Raw genomic sequence first — 19,125 nt, 5'->3', positions numbered from 1 at the left:
CAAGCTGGGCAGCTGTCCCAGAGACTAGTAAAGCAGCAACTTGACATACTCATAATCTGAGAATCATACCCTTCTTCACTGTCCACTGAACAAGATTTGAACTGTCAGCCTGATGACAATGGGAGAATGCTCAAGCGTGCATTTACAGATTGTGTTTGAATACAATTCTGCTGCTGCTCATGGCCCACAGCGCCTCACGGCTGTCTGGTTTTGGGCTGCTAGAGCTGTCTTTAACCTGTTCTACTGGGTACAGTGGTTGACCCACATTACAATAGGGATGTCTTTATATGGAAGCTTTGTCTTCAGAAGGACCCTGCTATGGTCACACATACCAGTTCTATTGCGGATAGACATATCGGTGACCGGCTGAGGAAGAGATTGTGTCGGTCACTCCCTCATGTTAGTTGCCTCATTACCTGGTGCAGGCAGAGTTTGGCAGCTATGTCCTTCCAGGCTTGACAAGCTCAGTCAGTGGTGACCCTGCCCATCAGTAACACACTCATTAGTAACCCGCTTACCGGTAACCTGCTCACCGATGTTCAGTTCTGGTTCCACTAGATCCATCCTGCTCCAGACTTCATTACAGCCCTGATCCAGGCTTTTATTCCCATCACCACTTTATGGAATGTTGTACTTACACTAACTCGTGAGAAGTGTTTCTGCTCCTTTGCTATTGAGGTCAACAAATCAATGACAAAAATGTTTCAGTAGAACCAGGTATAGGTGGAGATAAAAGAAGAATTAAAAGAAGATATTTTCTAAATGCATAATGGGCAAGAGGACAACGAAGGCAAGAGTAGGGCCTATTAGAGACCAAAAAGGTAACTTGTGTGTGGAGGTGGAAGATATGGACATGGTTCTTAATGAATACTTTCCGTCTGTTTTCACAAAAGAGAGGGACGATGCAAGCATTGTAATTATTGAGGAGAAATGTGAAATACTGGATGGGATAAACATAGTGAGGGAGGGAATATTAAGGAGTTTAGCATCATTGTAAGTAAATAAATGGCCAGAACCAGTTGAAATGTATCCTAGACTGCTAAGAGAAGCAAAGAATATAATAGGGAAGGTTCTGACCATCATTTTCAAATCCTCTTTGGCTATAGGTGTGGCGTCAGAGGACTGGAGGACTGTTGTACTGTTGTTTAAAAGGGAGGAAGGGATAAACTCAATAATTACAGGCCAGTCAGCCTAACCTCGGTGGTGAACAAATTATTGTAAAACATTCTGCAGGATCATACAGCTGGAAGCAAACATTTTGATAAACTGGATCATTTAAAGAGGCATAGATTAATCAAGGACAGTTAGTATGATTTGTTACGCGATGGTCATGTCTTACTAAACTGATTGAATCTTTGAAGTGTGCTTGATGTAGTCTACATGGATTTTAGCAAGGCTTTTGACAAGGTTCCAAATGGCAGACTGGTCAGAAAAGTAAAAGCACATGGGATTGAGGGAAAAGTGGCAACTTGGTCTCAATATTGGCTCAGTAACAGGAAGCAAAGGGGAATGGTCGATGGGCATTTTTATGACTGGAGTGGTGGCATAGTGGTAATATTACTGGACTAGTAATCCAGAGGCCTAGGCTAATGTTCCTGACATGAGTTCAAATCCCACCACAGCAACTGGGGAATTTAAATTCAATCAATTAATAAATCTGGAATTAAAAAGCTCAGCTCAGTAAAGATGATCATGAAACTACTGGATTGTTGTAAAAGCCCATCTGGTTTACTAATATCCTTCAGGGAAGGAAATCTGCTGTCCTTATTTGGTCTGGCCTACATGTGACTCCAGACCCACAGCAATATGGTTGACTCTTAACTGCCCTCTGAAATGGCCGAGCAGGCCACTCAGTTGTATCAAACCAGTACCAGACAGTCCACCTGGCAGTGGCCTAGGGACTGGGAATGACAAAGGTGCACCCTGCAAAGACCTCCTCACTAGCATCTGGGACCTTGTGCCAAAATTAGGAGAGCTGTCCCACAGACTAGTCAAGCAACAGCCTGACATAATCATAGTCACCGAATCATACCTTACAGACAATGTCCCCATATCTTACAGACAATGTCCCAGACACCACCATCACCATCCCTGGGTATGTCCAGTCCCACTGGCAGGACAGACTCTCCAGAGTTGGCGGCACAGTGGTATATAGTCAGGAGGGAGTTGCCCTTGGAGGGCAAAAATTTGACTCTGGACCCCATGAGGTTTCATGGCATCAGGTCAAACATGGGCAAGGAAACCTCCTGCTGATTACCATCTACTGCCCCCCCCCCCATCAGCTGATGAATCAGTGCTTCTCCATGTTGAACACCACTTGGATGAAGCACTAGGGCAGCAAGGGTGTAGAATGTACTCTGGGTGGGGGACTTCAATGTCCATCACCAAGAATGGCTCGGAAACACCATTACTGACTGAGAAGGCTCAGTCCAGAAGGACGTATCTGCCAGACTGGGCCTATGGTAGGTGGTGAGAGAAGCAATAAGAGAGAAAAACCTACACTACCTCATCATTACCAATCTACCTATTGCAGATGCATCTGTCCATGACAGTACTGGTAGGAGTAACCACCACATGGCCCTTGTGAAAACCAAGTCCTACCTTCACACTGAGGATACCCTCCATTGTGTTGTGTGGCACTATCACTCTGTCACATGGGATAGATTCAGAACAGATCTAGCAGCTCAAAATTGGGCATCCACGAGGTGCTGTGAACCATCAGCAGCAGAATTGTATTCCACCACATTCTGTAACTTCATGGCCCAGCATATCTCTCACTCTACCATTACCATCAAGCCAGGAGACCAACCCTGGTTCAATGAAGAGTATAGGAGAGCATACCAGGAGCAACACCAGGCGTATCTAAAACCGAGATACCAACCTGCTGAAGCTACAACACAGGACTATGTGCATGATAAACACTGGAAGCAGCATGCTATAGTGTTATGAAAACATGCTAGGTCGAATGATGATTTTTTTACTCCACCTGAACACATTAAACTGGTGGAGATGAACCACTCAAACCTTGCAAGCTTATAACTCTGCCTGCTGACCGTGAGCACCGAGATGTATTCCCTGCTGCAGACTGTAGTGATCAGTGATTTAATTGATCTGTGTTTGATTGTGTTAGTCTGTTCACTGATCGATGCTCACTGTGCTTAATGTTTTAAGCCTGATGAGGGAGGGGTGTGTATTCGTGTGTGTGTGTGTGTTATTTTTACTTAGATCGGTTTAAGTACAATAAAGCTAACTCCTTTCTTTGTTAAACTCGAGAAAAGCTGTCTGATTGGCTTTGAGTATGATCACAGCACGTAAACAGTTAAACACTCACTGAATTGGCATGTATATCCACTTCAAAAAAGAAATACATCTGTTGTGGTCAAACAAGGCGAGGGAAAAGAGAGGGGCTCTTTGACCCCTCCTCTCCTGATCGTAACAATAGAGCAATCCCACAACCAACGGATCAGATCTAAGCTCCACTGTCCTGCCAAATCCAATCATGAATGGTTGTGGACAATTAAACAATTAACAGGAGGAGGAGGCTCCATGACCATCCCTATCCTCAATGATGGAGCCCAGCAAATCAGTGCAAAATACAAGGCTGAAGCATTTGCAACCACCTTCAGCCAGAAGTGCCGAGTGGATGATCCATCTCGGCCTCCTCCTGAGGTTCCCACCATCATAGATGCCAGTCTTCTACCAAATTGATTCACTCCACGTGCTATCCAGAAACAGCTGAATGCACTGGACTCAGCAAAGGCTATGGGCTCTGAAAACATCACGGATGTTGTACTGAAGATTTGTGCTCCAGAACAAGCTGTGCCTCCAGCCAGGCTAAGCCACACAATTGCCAAGCAATAACCATGACAACAGGAGGGAGCCTAACCGCCTCTACTTGACATTCAACGGCATTACCATCACTGAATCTCCCAACATCAACATCCTGGTGGTTACCACTGACCAGAAACTTAACTGAACCAGCCATATACATACTGTGGCTACAATAGGAGATCAGAGCCTGGGATTTCTGTGGTGAGTACCTCACCTCCTGATTTCCCAAAGCCTGTCCAAGTCAGGACTGTGATGGAATATTCTCCACTTGCCTCCAAAGCTCCAACACTCAAGAAGCTCAACACCATCCAGGAAAAAGCAACCCGCTTGATTGGCACCCCATCCACCACCTTCAACACTCACTCCCTCCACCACTGGTGCACAGTGGCAGTCGTGTCTACCATCTACAGATGCACTGCAGAAAGTCGCCAAGGTTCCTTTGGCAGCACCTTCCAAACCCATGACCTCTACCACCTAGAAGGACAAGGGCAGCAGATGCTTGGGAACACCACCATCTGCAAGTTCCCCTCCAAGTCACATACCATCCTGACTTGGAACTATATTCCCTCAGTGTCACTGGATCAAAATCCTGGAATTCCCTCCCTACACCCTAAGGACTGCAGCGGTTCAAGAAGGCAGCTCACCACCACCTTCTCAAGGGCAGTTAGGGATGGGCAATAAATGCTGGCCTGGCCTGTGATGCTCACATCGCTTGAATGAATAAAAAAAAGGTTGTTTTCAGTGGGCTTCCACAGGGCTCAGTACTAGTTCCCTTGTTTTTCCTGGTGTTTATATTATACTATCACTATTTACAACAACAACTTGCATTATTATAGCACCTTTAACATAATAAAATGTCCTAAGGTGCTTCAGAGGAAAACAAAATACGACACCCAGCCAGATAATTGAATTTTAGATCAGATGACCAAAAGCTTAATCAAAGAGGTAGGTTTAATGGAGTGTCTTAAAGGAGGAAAGTGAGGTAGAGAGGCGGAGAGGTGTAGGAAGGGTATTCCAGAGCTTAGAGCTCGACAACTGAAGGTGTGGCTAGCAATGGTGGAGCAATTAAAATCGGGAATGCTCAAGAGGCCAGTATTAGAGGAGTGCAGATATCTTGGAGGGTTCAAGGGCTGGAGTGGGGTTCCAGAGATAGGGAAGGGTGAGACCATGGAAAGATGAGAATTTTAAAATCAAGGATTTGGAAGTCTGTGAAGGTCAATGAGCGCAGGCGTGATAAGTGAACTGGACTTGGTGTGAGTAAGGACACGGGTAACAGAGTTATGAATGACCTCAAGGTTTACAGAGGGTAGAATGATGGAGACCAGCCAAAAGTGTGTTGGAATAAAGTTTGGAGATAACAAATGCATGGATGAGGGTTTCAGCAGCAGAGGATCTGAGGCAGGGGCAGAGTCGGGCGATGTTACACAGGTGGAAATAGGCAGTCTTAGTGACCGTGTAGTTTTGTGGTCAGAAGCTCATCTCAGGGTCAAATATGACACCAAGGCAGGAATTTTACACCCCCCCCCCCCCACAAAGGAGCTGGAGGCAGGGGGGTGGGGTTGTAAAATTGAGTGGGAGGCAGAGGGGGTGCTGTTCTTGTTGCCTTCCCACCCCACTGCAATTTTATGAGGGGCAGTATTGGCGAGAAATGGCCTGCCCGCCCCAGGCCAATTAACTGCCACTTAAGGGCCTCTTCACGCTGCCACTGGCATGTTACCAACAGTGGGTGGGCGGCTCGGGACCCCAGGAGGCTGCTTAGTAAAACCTGGCGAGCTCCTTGCCGGCTACAGGTACCCTCCTGATCGGGCACCCTGTGCCCCACCGAGGGCCCCCCTGGAGGACATTCCCTGCTCCCCGCAGCTGACTCCTGTTGCCTCGCTGGGACCCAGCCGATTGTCCCCGGCGAGGCCCCACAAACCTACCTATTTTCCAGGGCCAGAGTCCCTCTTGCTGCTCTCCCTGGCTGCAGTCCCAGCAGTGGTCACCACTCCCAGTGGCATTGCTGGGACTGAGAGCTGCCGGCCCACTGATTGGCTGGCAGCTCTTGGAGGCGGGACTCCCTGCTTCCGAAGGGCGGAAGTCCTGCCCGAGGCCAATTAAGATCCTGGGCCATGTAAAATCATCGCGTGGCTCAGGCTCGGCGGAGGGGGGCTCGTCCCCAACTTTTGACTGGTGGGCGGGGCCTCCTGCCTAACGTTAAATTCTGGCCGAAGTTTGCAAACCAGTCTGCTTCAGCCTCAGACTCTTTCCAGGGAGAGGATGGAGTTGGTGCGTAGGGAATGGAATTTGTGGTGGAGACCGAAGACAATGGCTTCATTCTTCCCAAAGTTTATTTGGATAAAATTTCTGCTCATACAGTACTGGATGTCAGATTAGCAGTCTGATAATTTAGCAACAGTGGAGGAGTTGAACGAGGTAGTGGTGAGGTAGAGCTTGGTGTCTTCAGTGTACATGTGGAATCCGGCATGTTTTCAGATGATTTAGAGTTAAACATAGGGGCCGTAATTAAGACATTTGTAGATGCTACAAAAATTGACTATGTAGTTGACAGTGAAGAAGAAAGCTGTAAACTACCGGACGATATCAATGGACTGATCAGGTGGGCAGAAAAGTGGCATTTAAAAGTGGAATTTCCATTAGTAGAAAGGTGAATTATTAGGGGATATAGATTTAAAGTAATTGTTAGATGGATTGGAGGAGAATTGAGAAATTCTTTCCCCCAGAGGGTAGTGGGGGTCTGGAATTCACTGCCTGAAAGGGTGGTAGAGGCTAAAACCCTCATAACATTTAAAAGGTTCTTGGATATGCATTTGAGGTGCCATAACCTACAAGGCTATGGACCAAGAGCTGGAAGGTAGGATTTGACTGGATGGCTCTTTTTCTGCCAGCACAGACTTGATAGACCGAGTGGCCTCCTTCTATGCCATAAATATCGATGATTCTTTGACTCTATGATCATAGTAAATTTGTTGATAGATGTAATGATTTCTAATGGTTAAAGTCTCAATTCCTACTGTGTATTACTTGGCCTGCAGCAATGCTTGATGAACTAGATTGGATATTCTTCAAACTCATTTCTGATACAGCCTGCATTTAATACCATATCTGTGTTTGTCCAGCAATGCTCAGAGTCACTCTGTGCACAGCACAACCTGGAGCAGTGCAACTGTGCAAGACAATTCATCGGGAAGGAATGTCACGTCTGCTGCCAGAAACCAGGTAGGGGGGAGCTCGGAAGAAGAGAGGAAGAGATAGGGGGAAGTGGGAATTGCAAGAGATGGGGGAGGGGAAGAGACCGGGGAGAGGAAGGGATGGGGAGGAGAAGGGATGGGGTGAAGGTAAGGGGTGAAGAGGGTAGGGGAAGGGATGGGGAGGGGGGAAATATATGGAAGCGATGGGGGAGGGGAAGCAATGGGGGAGGGGTGGTTGCCTAAGTTTGTTCATTCTAGCTGTGAACACAAATTTGTTAAATGACAAAATGTTGTTTTGGATTTTAATTCAAGATATAAAATCAGCTGGGTGACTCTAGTCTTGTCATTAGCTTAAAGGAGGTGGGAAATGTTTGGCAAACTTTCCTTCCAAACAGTACCTTGCTCTAATTGTCCAATTACAATACTAGTTGTGTCACAGTGCCACTTCACACATTCAGTGTGCTTGTACAGATCAAACAGGAATACCTCTCGAGATCTGGAGCCAACCTCTGCCCTGTGACATCTCAGGTTCTAGAGAGGCTCCTGAAGCTAGGGAAGATTATGAGAAAGTTCTGAGGTGGATGTTCTAGTAACACTGCCATGGTGCCTATTGGTCAGCAGCAGCACCAGGCTCAGGTGAGTGATGTCTCCCACTGTTTGTTGCTGTGTAGAGTGTGTGTTCAAGTGAAAGAGTATTTGTGGGATTAACCCTAATGATGTTCTGTGCACATTCAACACTGAAAGTAGTGGCAATCTGAAGGGGTGATTTTAACCCTGCTGCTTGGTGAAAACTGAGCCATGGGAGGGGGCAGGATGGGGCAGATAAAATCACCCAGGAGATGTCCCACTCTCCTGAGCAGGCGGGAGTGACACCTGGTAGGATCTTCCTTTAAATATGCAGACGGAGCTGTGATGATGTCACCGGGGGGGGGGGGGGGGGGTGGGGGGGGTGGGGTAGGGAGTGCTATTCTAACCAATGGTCTCAGTGGGGAAGCCATTATGATTTGGTGGCCAGGCTAATCCAAGGGATAAGGAGCCAAGACTGTCAGACGCTCAAAGAGGTCAGTAACTTTACTTGACTTTCCCATGGTCCCTGCCCCGGTCCCTCTCAAAACTCTCTCCCTGCAATTTACCTGAGTGCTGGGGGCTGTTCCTTCAGGCAAAGTGGACCCTTGCCCCACGATACCCTGTTGTCACACACCAAACAACTGCCTCTTGCTCCGGGAAGTAGAGGGTAGGGGAAATGGGAGTTAAAAACTCCTGCCTCACATTATCAAAGTCAGGGAGGGTTTACTGCCCGCCTTAACCTCATCCTGCCTCATCCTTACCCAAGTTAAAATTGGGCGTGGAATATAACCAGCACTTTTCTCCTCCTCGACACTCCACCCTTACACACACTCTTTAAGAACAGTCAACTTTGTTGTAAGGGACGGGAAGACAAAGAATCATAACACAGGGGCTAATATCCTGCTGGAGGGATTGGCATTAATTCTGTTACCCTTACACCCCCCCCACCCCCCCCACTCCACCAGCTCTCTGCTGGGGAATAAGGTTTTGTTGAGTAGGGATTTTTTCTGCACAAGAATCAAATCAGATCTGTGATGAGATGAGCCCCAATAAACTCTCCCTAGCACTCTGGGAGACAGTTGTTCTTTAGACTGTCTATGTTGTACTTTATATTGGCTACATTGAGAGATGTTGCAGTATTTAATCATATGTACAATATGAATGCATCACACAATTAGATATTGGAAATACTTTGCCAATATTGTCACATATTACAGGTAACAGTAACACTGTGAAATAAAGGCCTGCTCGGGTCTGCAAAACAAAACCTGACCGCGACAGAACCACATCTGACCCGAGCCGGAGCTGGCCCGAGTCCTTCCATTTTTTCCCGCGCCTGACCCGACCCGACCCAAGTCGATCCAACCGTCAGTTACCTTACCTTCCGTTTTTCACTTTGTTGCTGATCTGCATAAGCTTAAAATAACTGTAACAAAACCACCTTTCTAGTCCAAAAATTAAATTAACATTGGAGCCACTTACTTGCGATATAGGTGTCTGACCCAGCCCGACCCGAGCCCAAATGCCGGACCCAGAAGTGTAACCCGAGCCAACTTGAACCCGACACATGTCGTTGGGTCCTGTCGGGTTCGGGTCAGGTTCGGGTCGGGTAGCCAGCCTTTACTGTGAAAGCCATCAGATGCCTCTAATGTAGAATGATTCCTCAGAAACTGCATTTTGTTGGGGCAACTTAAGGTTGTAGTCTGACAGCTAGTGCAACCCGTATCCCCAATGGTACGCACAATGCAGCTTTCAAGAATGAATAATCCTGTCTCCTACCTGACAGTGCAGACCCTGGTAACTCTAACCTCAATACCTCAGCACGAATAACTGGTGTCCGGGAAAGATGATGAACATACAATAGGGTCACTTAAAAGAGTGCAAGCACTTAAGAAATAGTCATACAGCACTGAAACAGGCCCTTTGGCCCACTGAGTCTGTGCTGACCATCAACCACCCATTTATACTACTCCTACATGAATCCCATATTCCCTACCACATCCCCACCTTCCCTCAATTCTCCTACTACCTACCTACACTAGGGGCAATTTACCCATCAACCTGCAAGTCTTTGGTTGTGGGAGGAAACCAGGGCACCCGGCGGAAACCCACACAGTCACAGGGAGAACTTGCAAACTCCGCAGAGGCAGCACCCAGAACTGAACCCAGGTCACTGGAGCTGCGAGGCTGCGGTGCGCGCCACTGTGCCACCCCAGGAGCAAGAGTAGGCCATTCAGCCCCTCAAACCTGTTCCACCATTCAATAAGATCATGGCTGATCTTCAACCTCAACTCCACCTTCCCTCCCGATCTCCATATCCTTTAATTCTCTTCAAATCCAAAACTCTATCAATCTCTGTCTTGAATATATTCAATGACTGAACATCCACAGCTCTCCCTCTCCGCAGTAGAGAATTCCAAAGATTGACAACCCTCTGAGTGAAGATATTTCTCCTCATCTACGTCCTAAATGGCTGGATTCTGGAAAGGTCCCAGATTGGAAGATAGCAAATGTAACTCTGCTACTCAAGAAAGGAGGAAGACAGAAAACAAAAAGCTACAGGCTCGTTAGCTTAACACCTGTCATAGGGAAAATGTTGGAATCTATTATTAAGGAGGTTACAGCAGATCATTTAGAAAATCTCAATGCAATCAGGCAGAGTCAACATGGTTTTGTGAAAGAGAAATCATGTTTAACTTAAATTATTAGAGTTCTTTGAGGAAGTAACAAGCAACGTGGATGAAGGGGATGAGAACAGAAAGTTCCGGAAATACTCAGCAGGTCTGGCAGAATCTGTGTAGAGAGAAACAAGAGTTAACTTTTCAGGTCTGTGACCCTTCATCAGAACTGGGAAATGTTAGGAATGTAATAGGTTTTAAGCCAGTTAAAGGGGGAAGGGGGGAAGAAGAACATGAAGAACGGTCTGTGATAGGACAGAGGGGGAGAGATTAAATGACAGAGATGTCATGGAACAGAATGCAAATGGAGTGCTAAATAGTTATAGTGAAAGACAAAGCATAAGGCCAGAGAGAGTGCTAATGTCAGAATAATGAACAGCTTGGTACGAAAGCAAAAACATGAAAAACAAGTTTAAGACTAGAACATGGTTTAAAAAAATAATAATTAAAAAAGAAAATATATATAAAAATAAAAATAATAAATAAAAATTAATGGGGCTCATGGTCTGAAATGGTTGAACTCAATATTGAGTCCAGAAGGCTGTAGAATGCCTAGTCAGAAAATGAGGTACTGTTCCTCAAGCTTGCGTTGGTGTTCACTGGAACACTGCAGCAGGCTGAGGATAGAAATGTGGGCAGGGTCATTGAATGTTGTTAAGGCAGAGGTAGACAGATTCTTCACAAACAAGGGTGTCAAAGTGTATCGGGGGTAGGCAGGAAAGTAGTGTCGTGTCCACAAACAGATCAACCATGATCTTATAGAATGGCGGAGCAGGCTCAAGGGGCCGAGTAGACTACTCCTGCTCCTTGTTCATATGTTCATATGTTGACCCATTATGAGGTTCTAAATCTGGAATGAAGGTAACAGGTAGCTGTCTGATATAATCAAATATAGATACAGATTAAAGATGACATAAACTGCATTCCGAAGAGATTAGGCGTAATGAGTTTCCTAAACTGTTGAGAAAGGAAACTCATTCCGTTGCCTGTGGTGATATAGTCCATGGGGGCAACCATTCCACAGTGACACAACCTTTAAAAAATGCAAGCTCGAGGAACAGCATCTCATTTACCGATTAGGCACACTACAGCCTGCCGGACTGAACATTGAGTTCAATAATTTCAGAGCATGACAGGCCCCTCATTTCACTTTTATTTTTAGTTATTTTTTCTTCTTTTTTATATATTTTTTGTGTGTTTATTTTATTTTATTTCATCTTAATTTGTTCAGTTTGCTTACCCACTTTTTTTTAATGTTTGTATTTGCTGCTGTTCAATTTTCTGTCCATTAACACCCTATCTGTACTAATGCTTTGTCTTTCAACACACCATTAACATATTGTTTGCCTTTGCTCCATGACCTTCTGGTCAGCTATTCTGTGACCTGTCCTATCTACACCTTCTCCTTTGTTATCTCTTGCCCCACTCCCGCTTTTGTTTATAACCTTTCACATTTCTAAGATTTGCCAGTTCTGAAGAAGGGTCACTGACCTGAAACATTAACGCTGCTTCTCTCTCCAAAGATGCTGCCAGACCTGCTGAGTGTTTCCAGCATTTCTTGTTTTTACTTTAAAAAATGCATCTGTGTTTGCAGCCAGTTTTAGAAGCCCTAATGAATCAACCAGATAAAGATTATGCTTTATAAGAGCCTCCCTGAGCTATTGCTCCTCCCTGTGCTGATCTGGCACCACGTACATGATTACATGAAAGATTTGGCCAACTTGTCTGCTGTTTGCAGGACAGCCACCCAGGGCTGCTCCTTGGCGAGCTGGTAGCCGCATGTGAGCAGAGACAGTTTGTTGGATATTTCCAAACTCCTAAGAAGACATAAATGTGATCTCAGTTCAATTTCAGAGGCTGTTGGCTGTTAGATATCTTGTACCATCGCATTTGTGCCACACACAGCCCTTCATTATTGAAATGAGTCACTAGCTGTACCCAGGGGCGGCACAGTGGCGCAGTGGTTAGCACCGCAGCCTCACAGCTCCAGGGACCCGGGTTCAATTTTGGGTATTGCCTGTGCAGAGTTTGCAAGTTCTCCCTGTGACCGTGTGGGTTTTTGTCGGGTGCTCCGGTTTCCTCCCACCGCCAAAGACTTGCAGGTGATAGGTAAATTGGCCATTATAAGTTGCCCCTAGTGTAGGTAGGTGGTAGGGAATATGGGATTACTATAGGGTTAGTATAAATGTGTGGTTCTTGGTCGGCACAGACTCGGTGGGCCGAAGGGCCTGTTTCAGTGCTGTATCTCTAAATAAAATAAATAAAAATAGTTATATTCGAAATTGGTATGTGTTGTGCTGATTTTGGTGCGAAACTGGTGCAACGCTGACAAATTCAGCATTGGAACAGCCTACTCCTAAATTGGGCAGATCTGATCCCACCGCTAAGTTTATTGGGCCCATTGTTAGGCATCCTGCTCTTTCTTTTCTAAAAGAAATTAAAACCAAAATGTCCAGGCAAGGGACTGCACAGGAGGGAACAGCAATGAGTAGAAATGCAATCCTTATGGAGGATTCCACAGTTGGGAGGTGTTCTGAACGCTGGACTTTGTAACATGATTATGTTTTAAACATTGTGATTTTTAAAAGTTTAAGATGGAGTCCTGAAGGTCAGGTGACCTCACATCCACTCTGCGAAAGGATAAGATAGATCAAAGACTTCTTTTGAAAAAATAGAGACTGCAGGAATAACACCTGAAGAACAAAGGGTTTTGCCCTCCCAGACTTCTGTGTCATAAAACAAGGAGTCAGTGATTCTGAAGATGCGGATATACCAAGAAGCTGTTACACCTGGGAACAATGGAAGACCCAGGGGGCTCAGTGAAAACAGACTTCTGGACTTTGCATATTGGAAAAGGACAATAAGCTATTGACTTTTGATTGCAGATAAATTTAACAGATTTTCTGAAGGCAGGCGGTAAAGAAAGGAACGCAGTAGTAGCAGGCTATAAGGAAGAGACCCAGCCCCAGTGGTGGCAACCTTAGGGTGGGGTGGGGGGGTTGGTGTGGAAACACCTGCTCTCGGAAGCTGGATGCAGCAAAAGGCTGAAAATATTTGAACCGGTTTTGAAAGTTGAAGCTTGCAGAGAAGTAGAGGAGCAGCAACATTACCAGGAAATGCTTTAGTCATGGAAGTCCAGGTGGGAAGTGGACTCGGAGGAGTGAGCAAAGAAGGCTAAGTGATCCCACAACCCACAGATCAGATCTAAGCTCTGTAGTCTTGCCACATCCAGTCATGAATGGTGGTGGGCAATTAAACAACTAACAGGAGGCGTTGGCTCCACAAATATCCCCATCCTCAATGATGGGGGAGCCCAGCACAACAGTGCGAAAGGTGAGGCAGAAGCATTTGCAACAATCTTCAGCCAGAAGTGCCGAGTTGATCATCCATCTCGGCCTCCTCCTGAAGTCCCTAGCATCGCAGATGCCAGACTTCAGGCAATTGGATTCACTCCGCGTGATATCAAGAAACAACTGAAGGCACTGGATACGGCAAAGGCTATGGGCCCTGACAATATTCCGGCAATAGTACTATAGATTAATGCTCCAGAACTTGCCGTGCCCCTAGCCAAGCTGTACATTTACAACACTGGCATCGACCCGGCAATGTGGAAAAGTGCCCAGGTATGTCCTGTACACAAAAAGCAGGACAATTTCAACCTGGCCAATTACCGCCCCATCAATCATCAGTGAAGTAATGGAAGGTGTCGTCAACAGTGCTGTCAAGCGGCACTTGCTTAGCAATAACCTGCTCACTGATGCTCAGTTTGGGTTCTGCCAGGGCCACTCAGCTTCTGACCTCATTACAGCCTTGGTCCAAACATGGACAAAAGAGCTGAACTCAAGAGGTGAGGTGAGAGTGACTGCCCTTGACATCAAGGCAGCATTTGACTAAGAATGGCATCAAGGAGCCCTAGCAAAACTGAAGTCAGTGGGAATCAGGAGGAAAACTCTGCACTAGTTGGAGTTATACCTAGCACAAAGGAAGATGGTTGTGGTTGTTGGAAGTCAATCCTGTGACTGCGGGTCATTTATTATTATTTTTGTAATAAAAGAGGCCGTGCAAAATCAGAAGGCTGGAAATTGAAAGGCAAGCCCATAGCTATGGTGGGTTTACTGAAAGCCTGTCCTGAAAAGGATGGTGGCACTGTTGACAAGCCAGTGGCTTTGGCGATGTAGGCTCATGAGCAGAAGTGTTCTCCCTTGTGGGCTAATGAATTAAGTCAGGTCCCTGAAGGGTATAGAAGTTTTGTGCTCAGGGGTTTGGTGTCCCCATATTTGTCAGATGAGGCAGACAAGCCGATTGTGCTGCTTAGAGATACAAGGGCAGCTCAGTCATTGATGGTAGCAAACAATGTCATCTTCCCCCAAATAGTGCTATGAATGTGAAAGTCATGGCGAGGGACATTGAGGGGAGTTATTTATCTGCTCCATTGCATAAGGTTGATTTGCAATGCGATTTGGTCACCGGTCCAGTAACAGTTGGAATCGTCCCAGATTTACATATTGAAAGGGTGGATTTCTTGCTCGGCAATGACTTGGCTGGGCATGTGGAATTGGCTTCTCCAGTAGTTTCGGCAAAGCCAGTTGAGATTGCTGAAATTGAAGTTTTGCGGGAGGAATTTCCCGGCATATTCTAGGTTAATAACATTAAACAAGATGAGGTGGACTCAGTTGTTGTGGAGGACAATTCGGGTGTTTGGTTGGCTGAAACTTTTTTCAAGGATTTGGATGGGGATGCTGGCGATAAAAGCTCCAAGGCTACCAATGGTGAATTGCTTAGCAGATCGTCTTTGATTGAGGGCCAAACAGGCAGACCCTGACTTAAGTTTGTCTCAAACAGTGTGTCCTGAGGCAGAAGCTGAAAAGGTCCCTGAGTGTCATTATGTTAAGAATGACATTCTAATGAGAAAGTGGAGACCTCCCCAGAGACCTGCTGATGAGGACTGGGCTATAGTTCATCAGGTTGTTGTTCCCCTGGGTTACCACAGTGAAATTCTGGGATGTTGCCCATGAGATCCCAGTGGCAGGTCATGTGGGTATTCGAAAGACTCAGGCCAGAATAAGGCAGCATTTTTATTGGCCAGGCTTGCATAAAGATGTGGTTGAATTCTGTAGAACTTGCCATACATGTCAGGTCGTTGGGAAGCCCCAGTCTTTGATTATGCCAGACCCACTGATACCGATACCTGCTTTTGACGAACTGTTTAGCAGGGTTCTCGTGGATCGTGTCGGACTCTTATCCAAAACTAAGTCAGGTCACAAGTTCCTCCTAACCATCATGGATTTGTCCATTAGGTTTCCAGAGGCAATACTTTTGAAAACAATCACAGCGAAAGTTATAATTGGGGGGTGGCAGGCAGTTAATTCAGTTTTTCACTAGGTATGGATTGCCAAAAGAAATTCAGTCAGACCAGGGGTCAAATTCCATGTCCGGGGCAGTTCAACAGGTCGTGAGTAATTTGGGAGGGAGACAGCTCAAATCATCCACTTATCACCCGCAATCACAAGGTGCTTTGGAAAGGTATCACCAAACCCTAAACGGTATAGAGTCATAGAGTCATAGATGATAAAGGCTTATTGTTTTGAGTATCCTCACGATTGGGATAAGGGAATCTTATTTTTATTATTTGCCACCAGGGCCACACCTAATGAGTCAACTGGTTTCAGTCCATTTGAATTGGTCTATGGGTATGAGGTTAGGGATCCCCTTAAACTTATAAAGGAGAGATTTATAACACAGGAAGAGGAAACTACCCTCTTAGATTATGTGTCAGAATTTAGAGAGACTCACAAAAGCTTGTGAGATGGCCAGAAAACATCTCAAGATTTTTCAGCAAGTGATTTAATCCCAAGTGGATAGAAATGTTGGTGCTGGAAATATGCTCTAATGAAGGACTGTTGGATCATTTGTTCAAAAAGAACATAGTTGCAGAAACTGAGGTAAGGTTTATTTTCACCATTAAATGCCATTGTCAACCTGTGTATGTTTTGCCAAATTATTAACAGGACAGCACAGGGGTGCCAAGACCAATAGCATTGCTGTAAATATAAAACATAGAAAATGCTTGATATAGCAGCTTCATCTGTATCTGTAACGAGAAAAGATGGATTACCATCTCAGAGGCAGACTATTTATCAGAACTATATTCTTGGCAGCTGGTGTAGCAGGCAGTGAGAACAATAGATTCCATCATAAGAAGACCCAAACTGCCTGCATTCACCCCTTAGTTTGATATTAGACTCACTCCTGGGAAATAGTCTGATGTTAGTTCAAATTGGAGAATCGGGTTCAGAGATGCGAGGCTGAATTTTAATGACACCCCCCCCCCCCCCACTCCCGACGGGGTTGTGGTAAGGAGAGGCCTACCACAGACCTCAATGCTGGGAAGGCCCGGCCAGATATTGCCAGTGGGGGTGAGGCCTCGTGGCGGCCCCCCGCCGCTCGGCGACAGGACCTCCATTTAAATATGCAAAGAGCTACTTACCATGCCGCATCATGCACCCCACTGCAAGTTCTCAAACAGTTTACAATATTTAGCTGAGCAGGCGTCTCTCAGGTGCCTTCCCGTTCCCGACTGATAAAAGCTGGCGGAACAGAGATTACAGTGCTTGGAGCCTGCGAAGATGAGTGTTGAGAGACGGGTCTTAACTCTGCATTCGTGTAGGGAGATGGGTGGGGGAGTGTATTAAAGGGGGCACAACTCTGCATTCCTGTACGGAGGCACCATGTATCCTCCCTCCATAAATGGGGCCACTCAGTGCCCTTGAATGTTTGGGGGAGTGAAGGAACAATGGCACTCCATGAACCCTATGTGTAGGGTGGGGGCCACAAATGGTAGTCAGTTGAAGGAAATGTTACTGGTGGGCCAATCCATGCAACTGCAACAATATGAATGGGGTCAAACTGCCCCATTCTTAGTGGAAGCTAAGATGGGCAATGTACCAATGCACATCATTCTTTGCCCTGTTAATTGCCTTTGAATTACTGAAGGAACTGCGTTTGACTCCAACTTTGAGATGGGGATGGTCCACTCTGTATTCATTGATCCACGTTCTGTGACGAGCCATATCCACTGGAGGCAGAACCAAGAGGCAGCAGCTCCCAAGGTGAACACGGCACTACAAAATGCCGCATATCTACGGGTCCCGCATGACATAACTGCAGATGTCTGAGCGCCAGTGTCAGAGGCAACTGCGGATGTTGAGAGAGGTGCTGTCAGATCTCTGTGCACTGCTGAACAATGACCTGCGGACAATGGGCTGTGGCTCTCAAAACAGTGGCTCTTAACTTCTAGCCTCAGCATCATTTCAGGGATCCACTGGCAACCTACATGGGGTGACATAGTCAGCAGTGCACCACTGCATCAGGGAGTTCACTGATGCCCTGTACCGGAGGGCTGGTGATAGGGTCTGTTGTGAAGCAGACACAAACAGTCAGGCCCAGAGTTTTATTGGATTTGGCTCCATCGCGGGATTCCCACAGGTGCAAGGGGTCATAGACTGCACCCATGTGGCCATCAAGGCTCCCGCCAGGTGACCAGCTGCATACCTTAACCGGAATGGCTTCCACTCGCTCAATGTGCAGCTGGTATGTGATCATAGGAAGTGCTTTATGCGAATCTGTGCCCACTTTCCAAGCAGCTGCCCTGATGCCAACATCCTGCGTCAGTCCCAGCTGCCATTGCTGTTCACTGCACTGGCTCTGATCGAGGGGTGGATTCTTGGAGACAAGGGCTACCCCTTGCAGACATAGCTTCTGATGCCGGTGAGAAACCCCACCAGTGATGCAGAGGAGAGATACAATGCCTGCCATAGCGCGACAAGAGCCACCATTGAGCAGTCGATCGGCATGCTGAAGATGCACTTCCGCTGCCTGAATTGATCGGGTGGTGCCCTGCAGTACACACCGGAAAGGGTTGCTCATATAGTTGCTGTTTGTTGTGCTCTGCACAACTTTGCAGTAAATAGGGGGAAGGCCCTGCAGGATGAGGAGAGACGTCAGCAGGATTCCTGCACGGATGATGAGGATGCAGAGGGCTTGCAACAGGAAATGCGCTTGGGAGGACGAACAGCATCCAGGCAGCACATGCAGGGCAGAGCAGTGAGCAAGGGATGCACAACAATGTCTTATTGGTCAATGCCTCTCCAGACCCTGAAGTACACCATGTGCTCTACACACCACACATCATCCTGTTCACCTGTTGTGTAGCCGTCCACATCTTTGTCTCCACTATTACTGGCAGCAGCAGACTGAGCCATCGTCCATGTTACTGCATCCATGGAGACACACATGAGTGATACTGGCCTGGCAATAATGTTATTCCATACATTGGCAGTTCTGTCAGGCTAATGGTATAATGCGAGGAGACCCATTACATCAGTACATGCTGGCACACGTCATTCACACAGTAAAAACGAAACACATATTAGTGAAGCAGATTTAGTGACAGTATATTATACATTGGCATGTCACCCGTGCAGACCCATTTGTGTCACGGTGTTTTTTAAAGACGTTTGCGGGTGCTCCTTCCCGGTGCCATTTCTGCGCTGGAGGCAGGTTGCTGATCAGGACGTCCTTTGGTTTTGGATAACCTCAGCAGTCGTTCTCTGGGCGCAAGAGGTCTGGAGGGCTTGCTGGGGGCCTCCTGCATCAGTGCAAAACTCTCTTCAAACATTGTGGCTGCTGGAGTTGGACTCACCGGCGAAGGGGCTGAGGGGCTGATGTCCACATTGGAATCACCCTGAGGGGGGCCCCAGCTATGACGCGCAGGCTCGCCTCCTCCCTCTCAATGCTTGTCTGTACATCCTGCTCTCCCGGGAAGGACCAGGCGCAGGTACAGTCTGCGTACCCCTGGT

At 46.6% G+C, this 19,125-nt stretch overlaps 1 protein-coding gene across 1 annotated transcript in view; it reads left to right on the top strand.

The window, feature by feature from the left end:
- The window catches only part of LOC137351480 (disintegrin and metalloproteinase domain-containing protein 10-like), a 139,031-nt gene that overhangs the window by 86,418 nt on the left and 33,488 nt on the right, over positions 1–19,125 (top strand). Inside the window, exon 10 of the mRNA XM_068015927.1 lies at positions 6,951–7,050. Within this exon, the coding sequence (XP_067872028.1) occupies positions 6,951–7,050 (100 nt within the window). The remainder of the gene's footprint in view (positions 1–6,950; positions 7,051–19,125) is intronic.

Source organism: Heterodontus francisci, chromosome 36 (assembly GCF_036365525.1).
Source record: "Heterodontus francisci isolate sHetFra1 chromosome 36, sHetFra1.hap1, whole genome shotgun sequence".
In the NCBI taxonomy this organism is placed as follows: domain Eukaryota; kingdom Metazoa; phylum Chordata; class Chondrichthyes; order Heterodontiformes; family Heterodontidae; genus Heterodontus; species Heterodontus francisci.
Note: the sequence above shows the minus strand (reverse complement) of the source record. Positions and strands in the feature narration are given on the sequence as shown.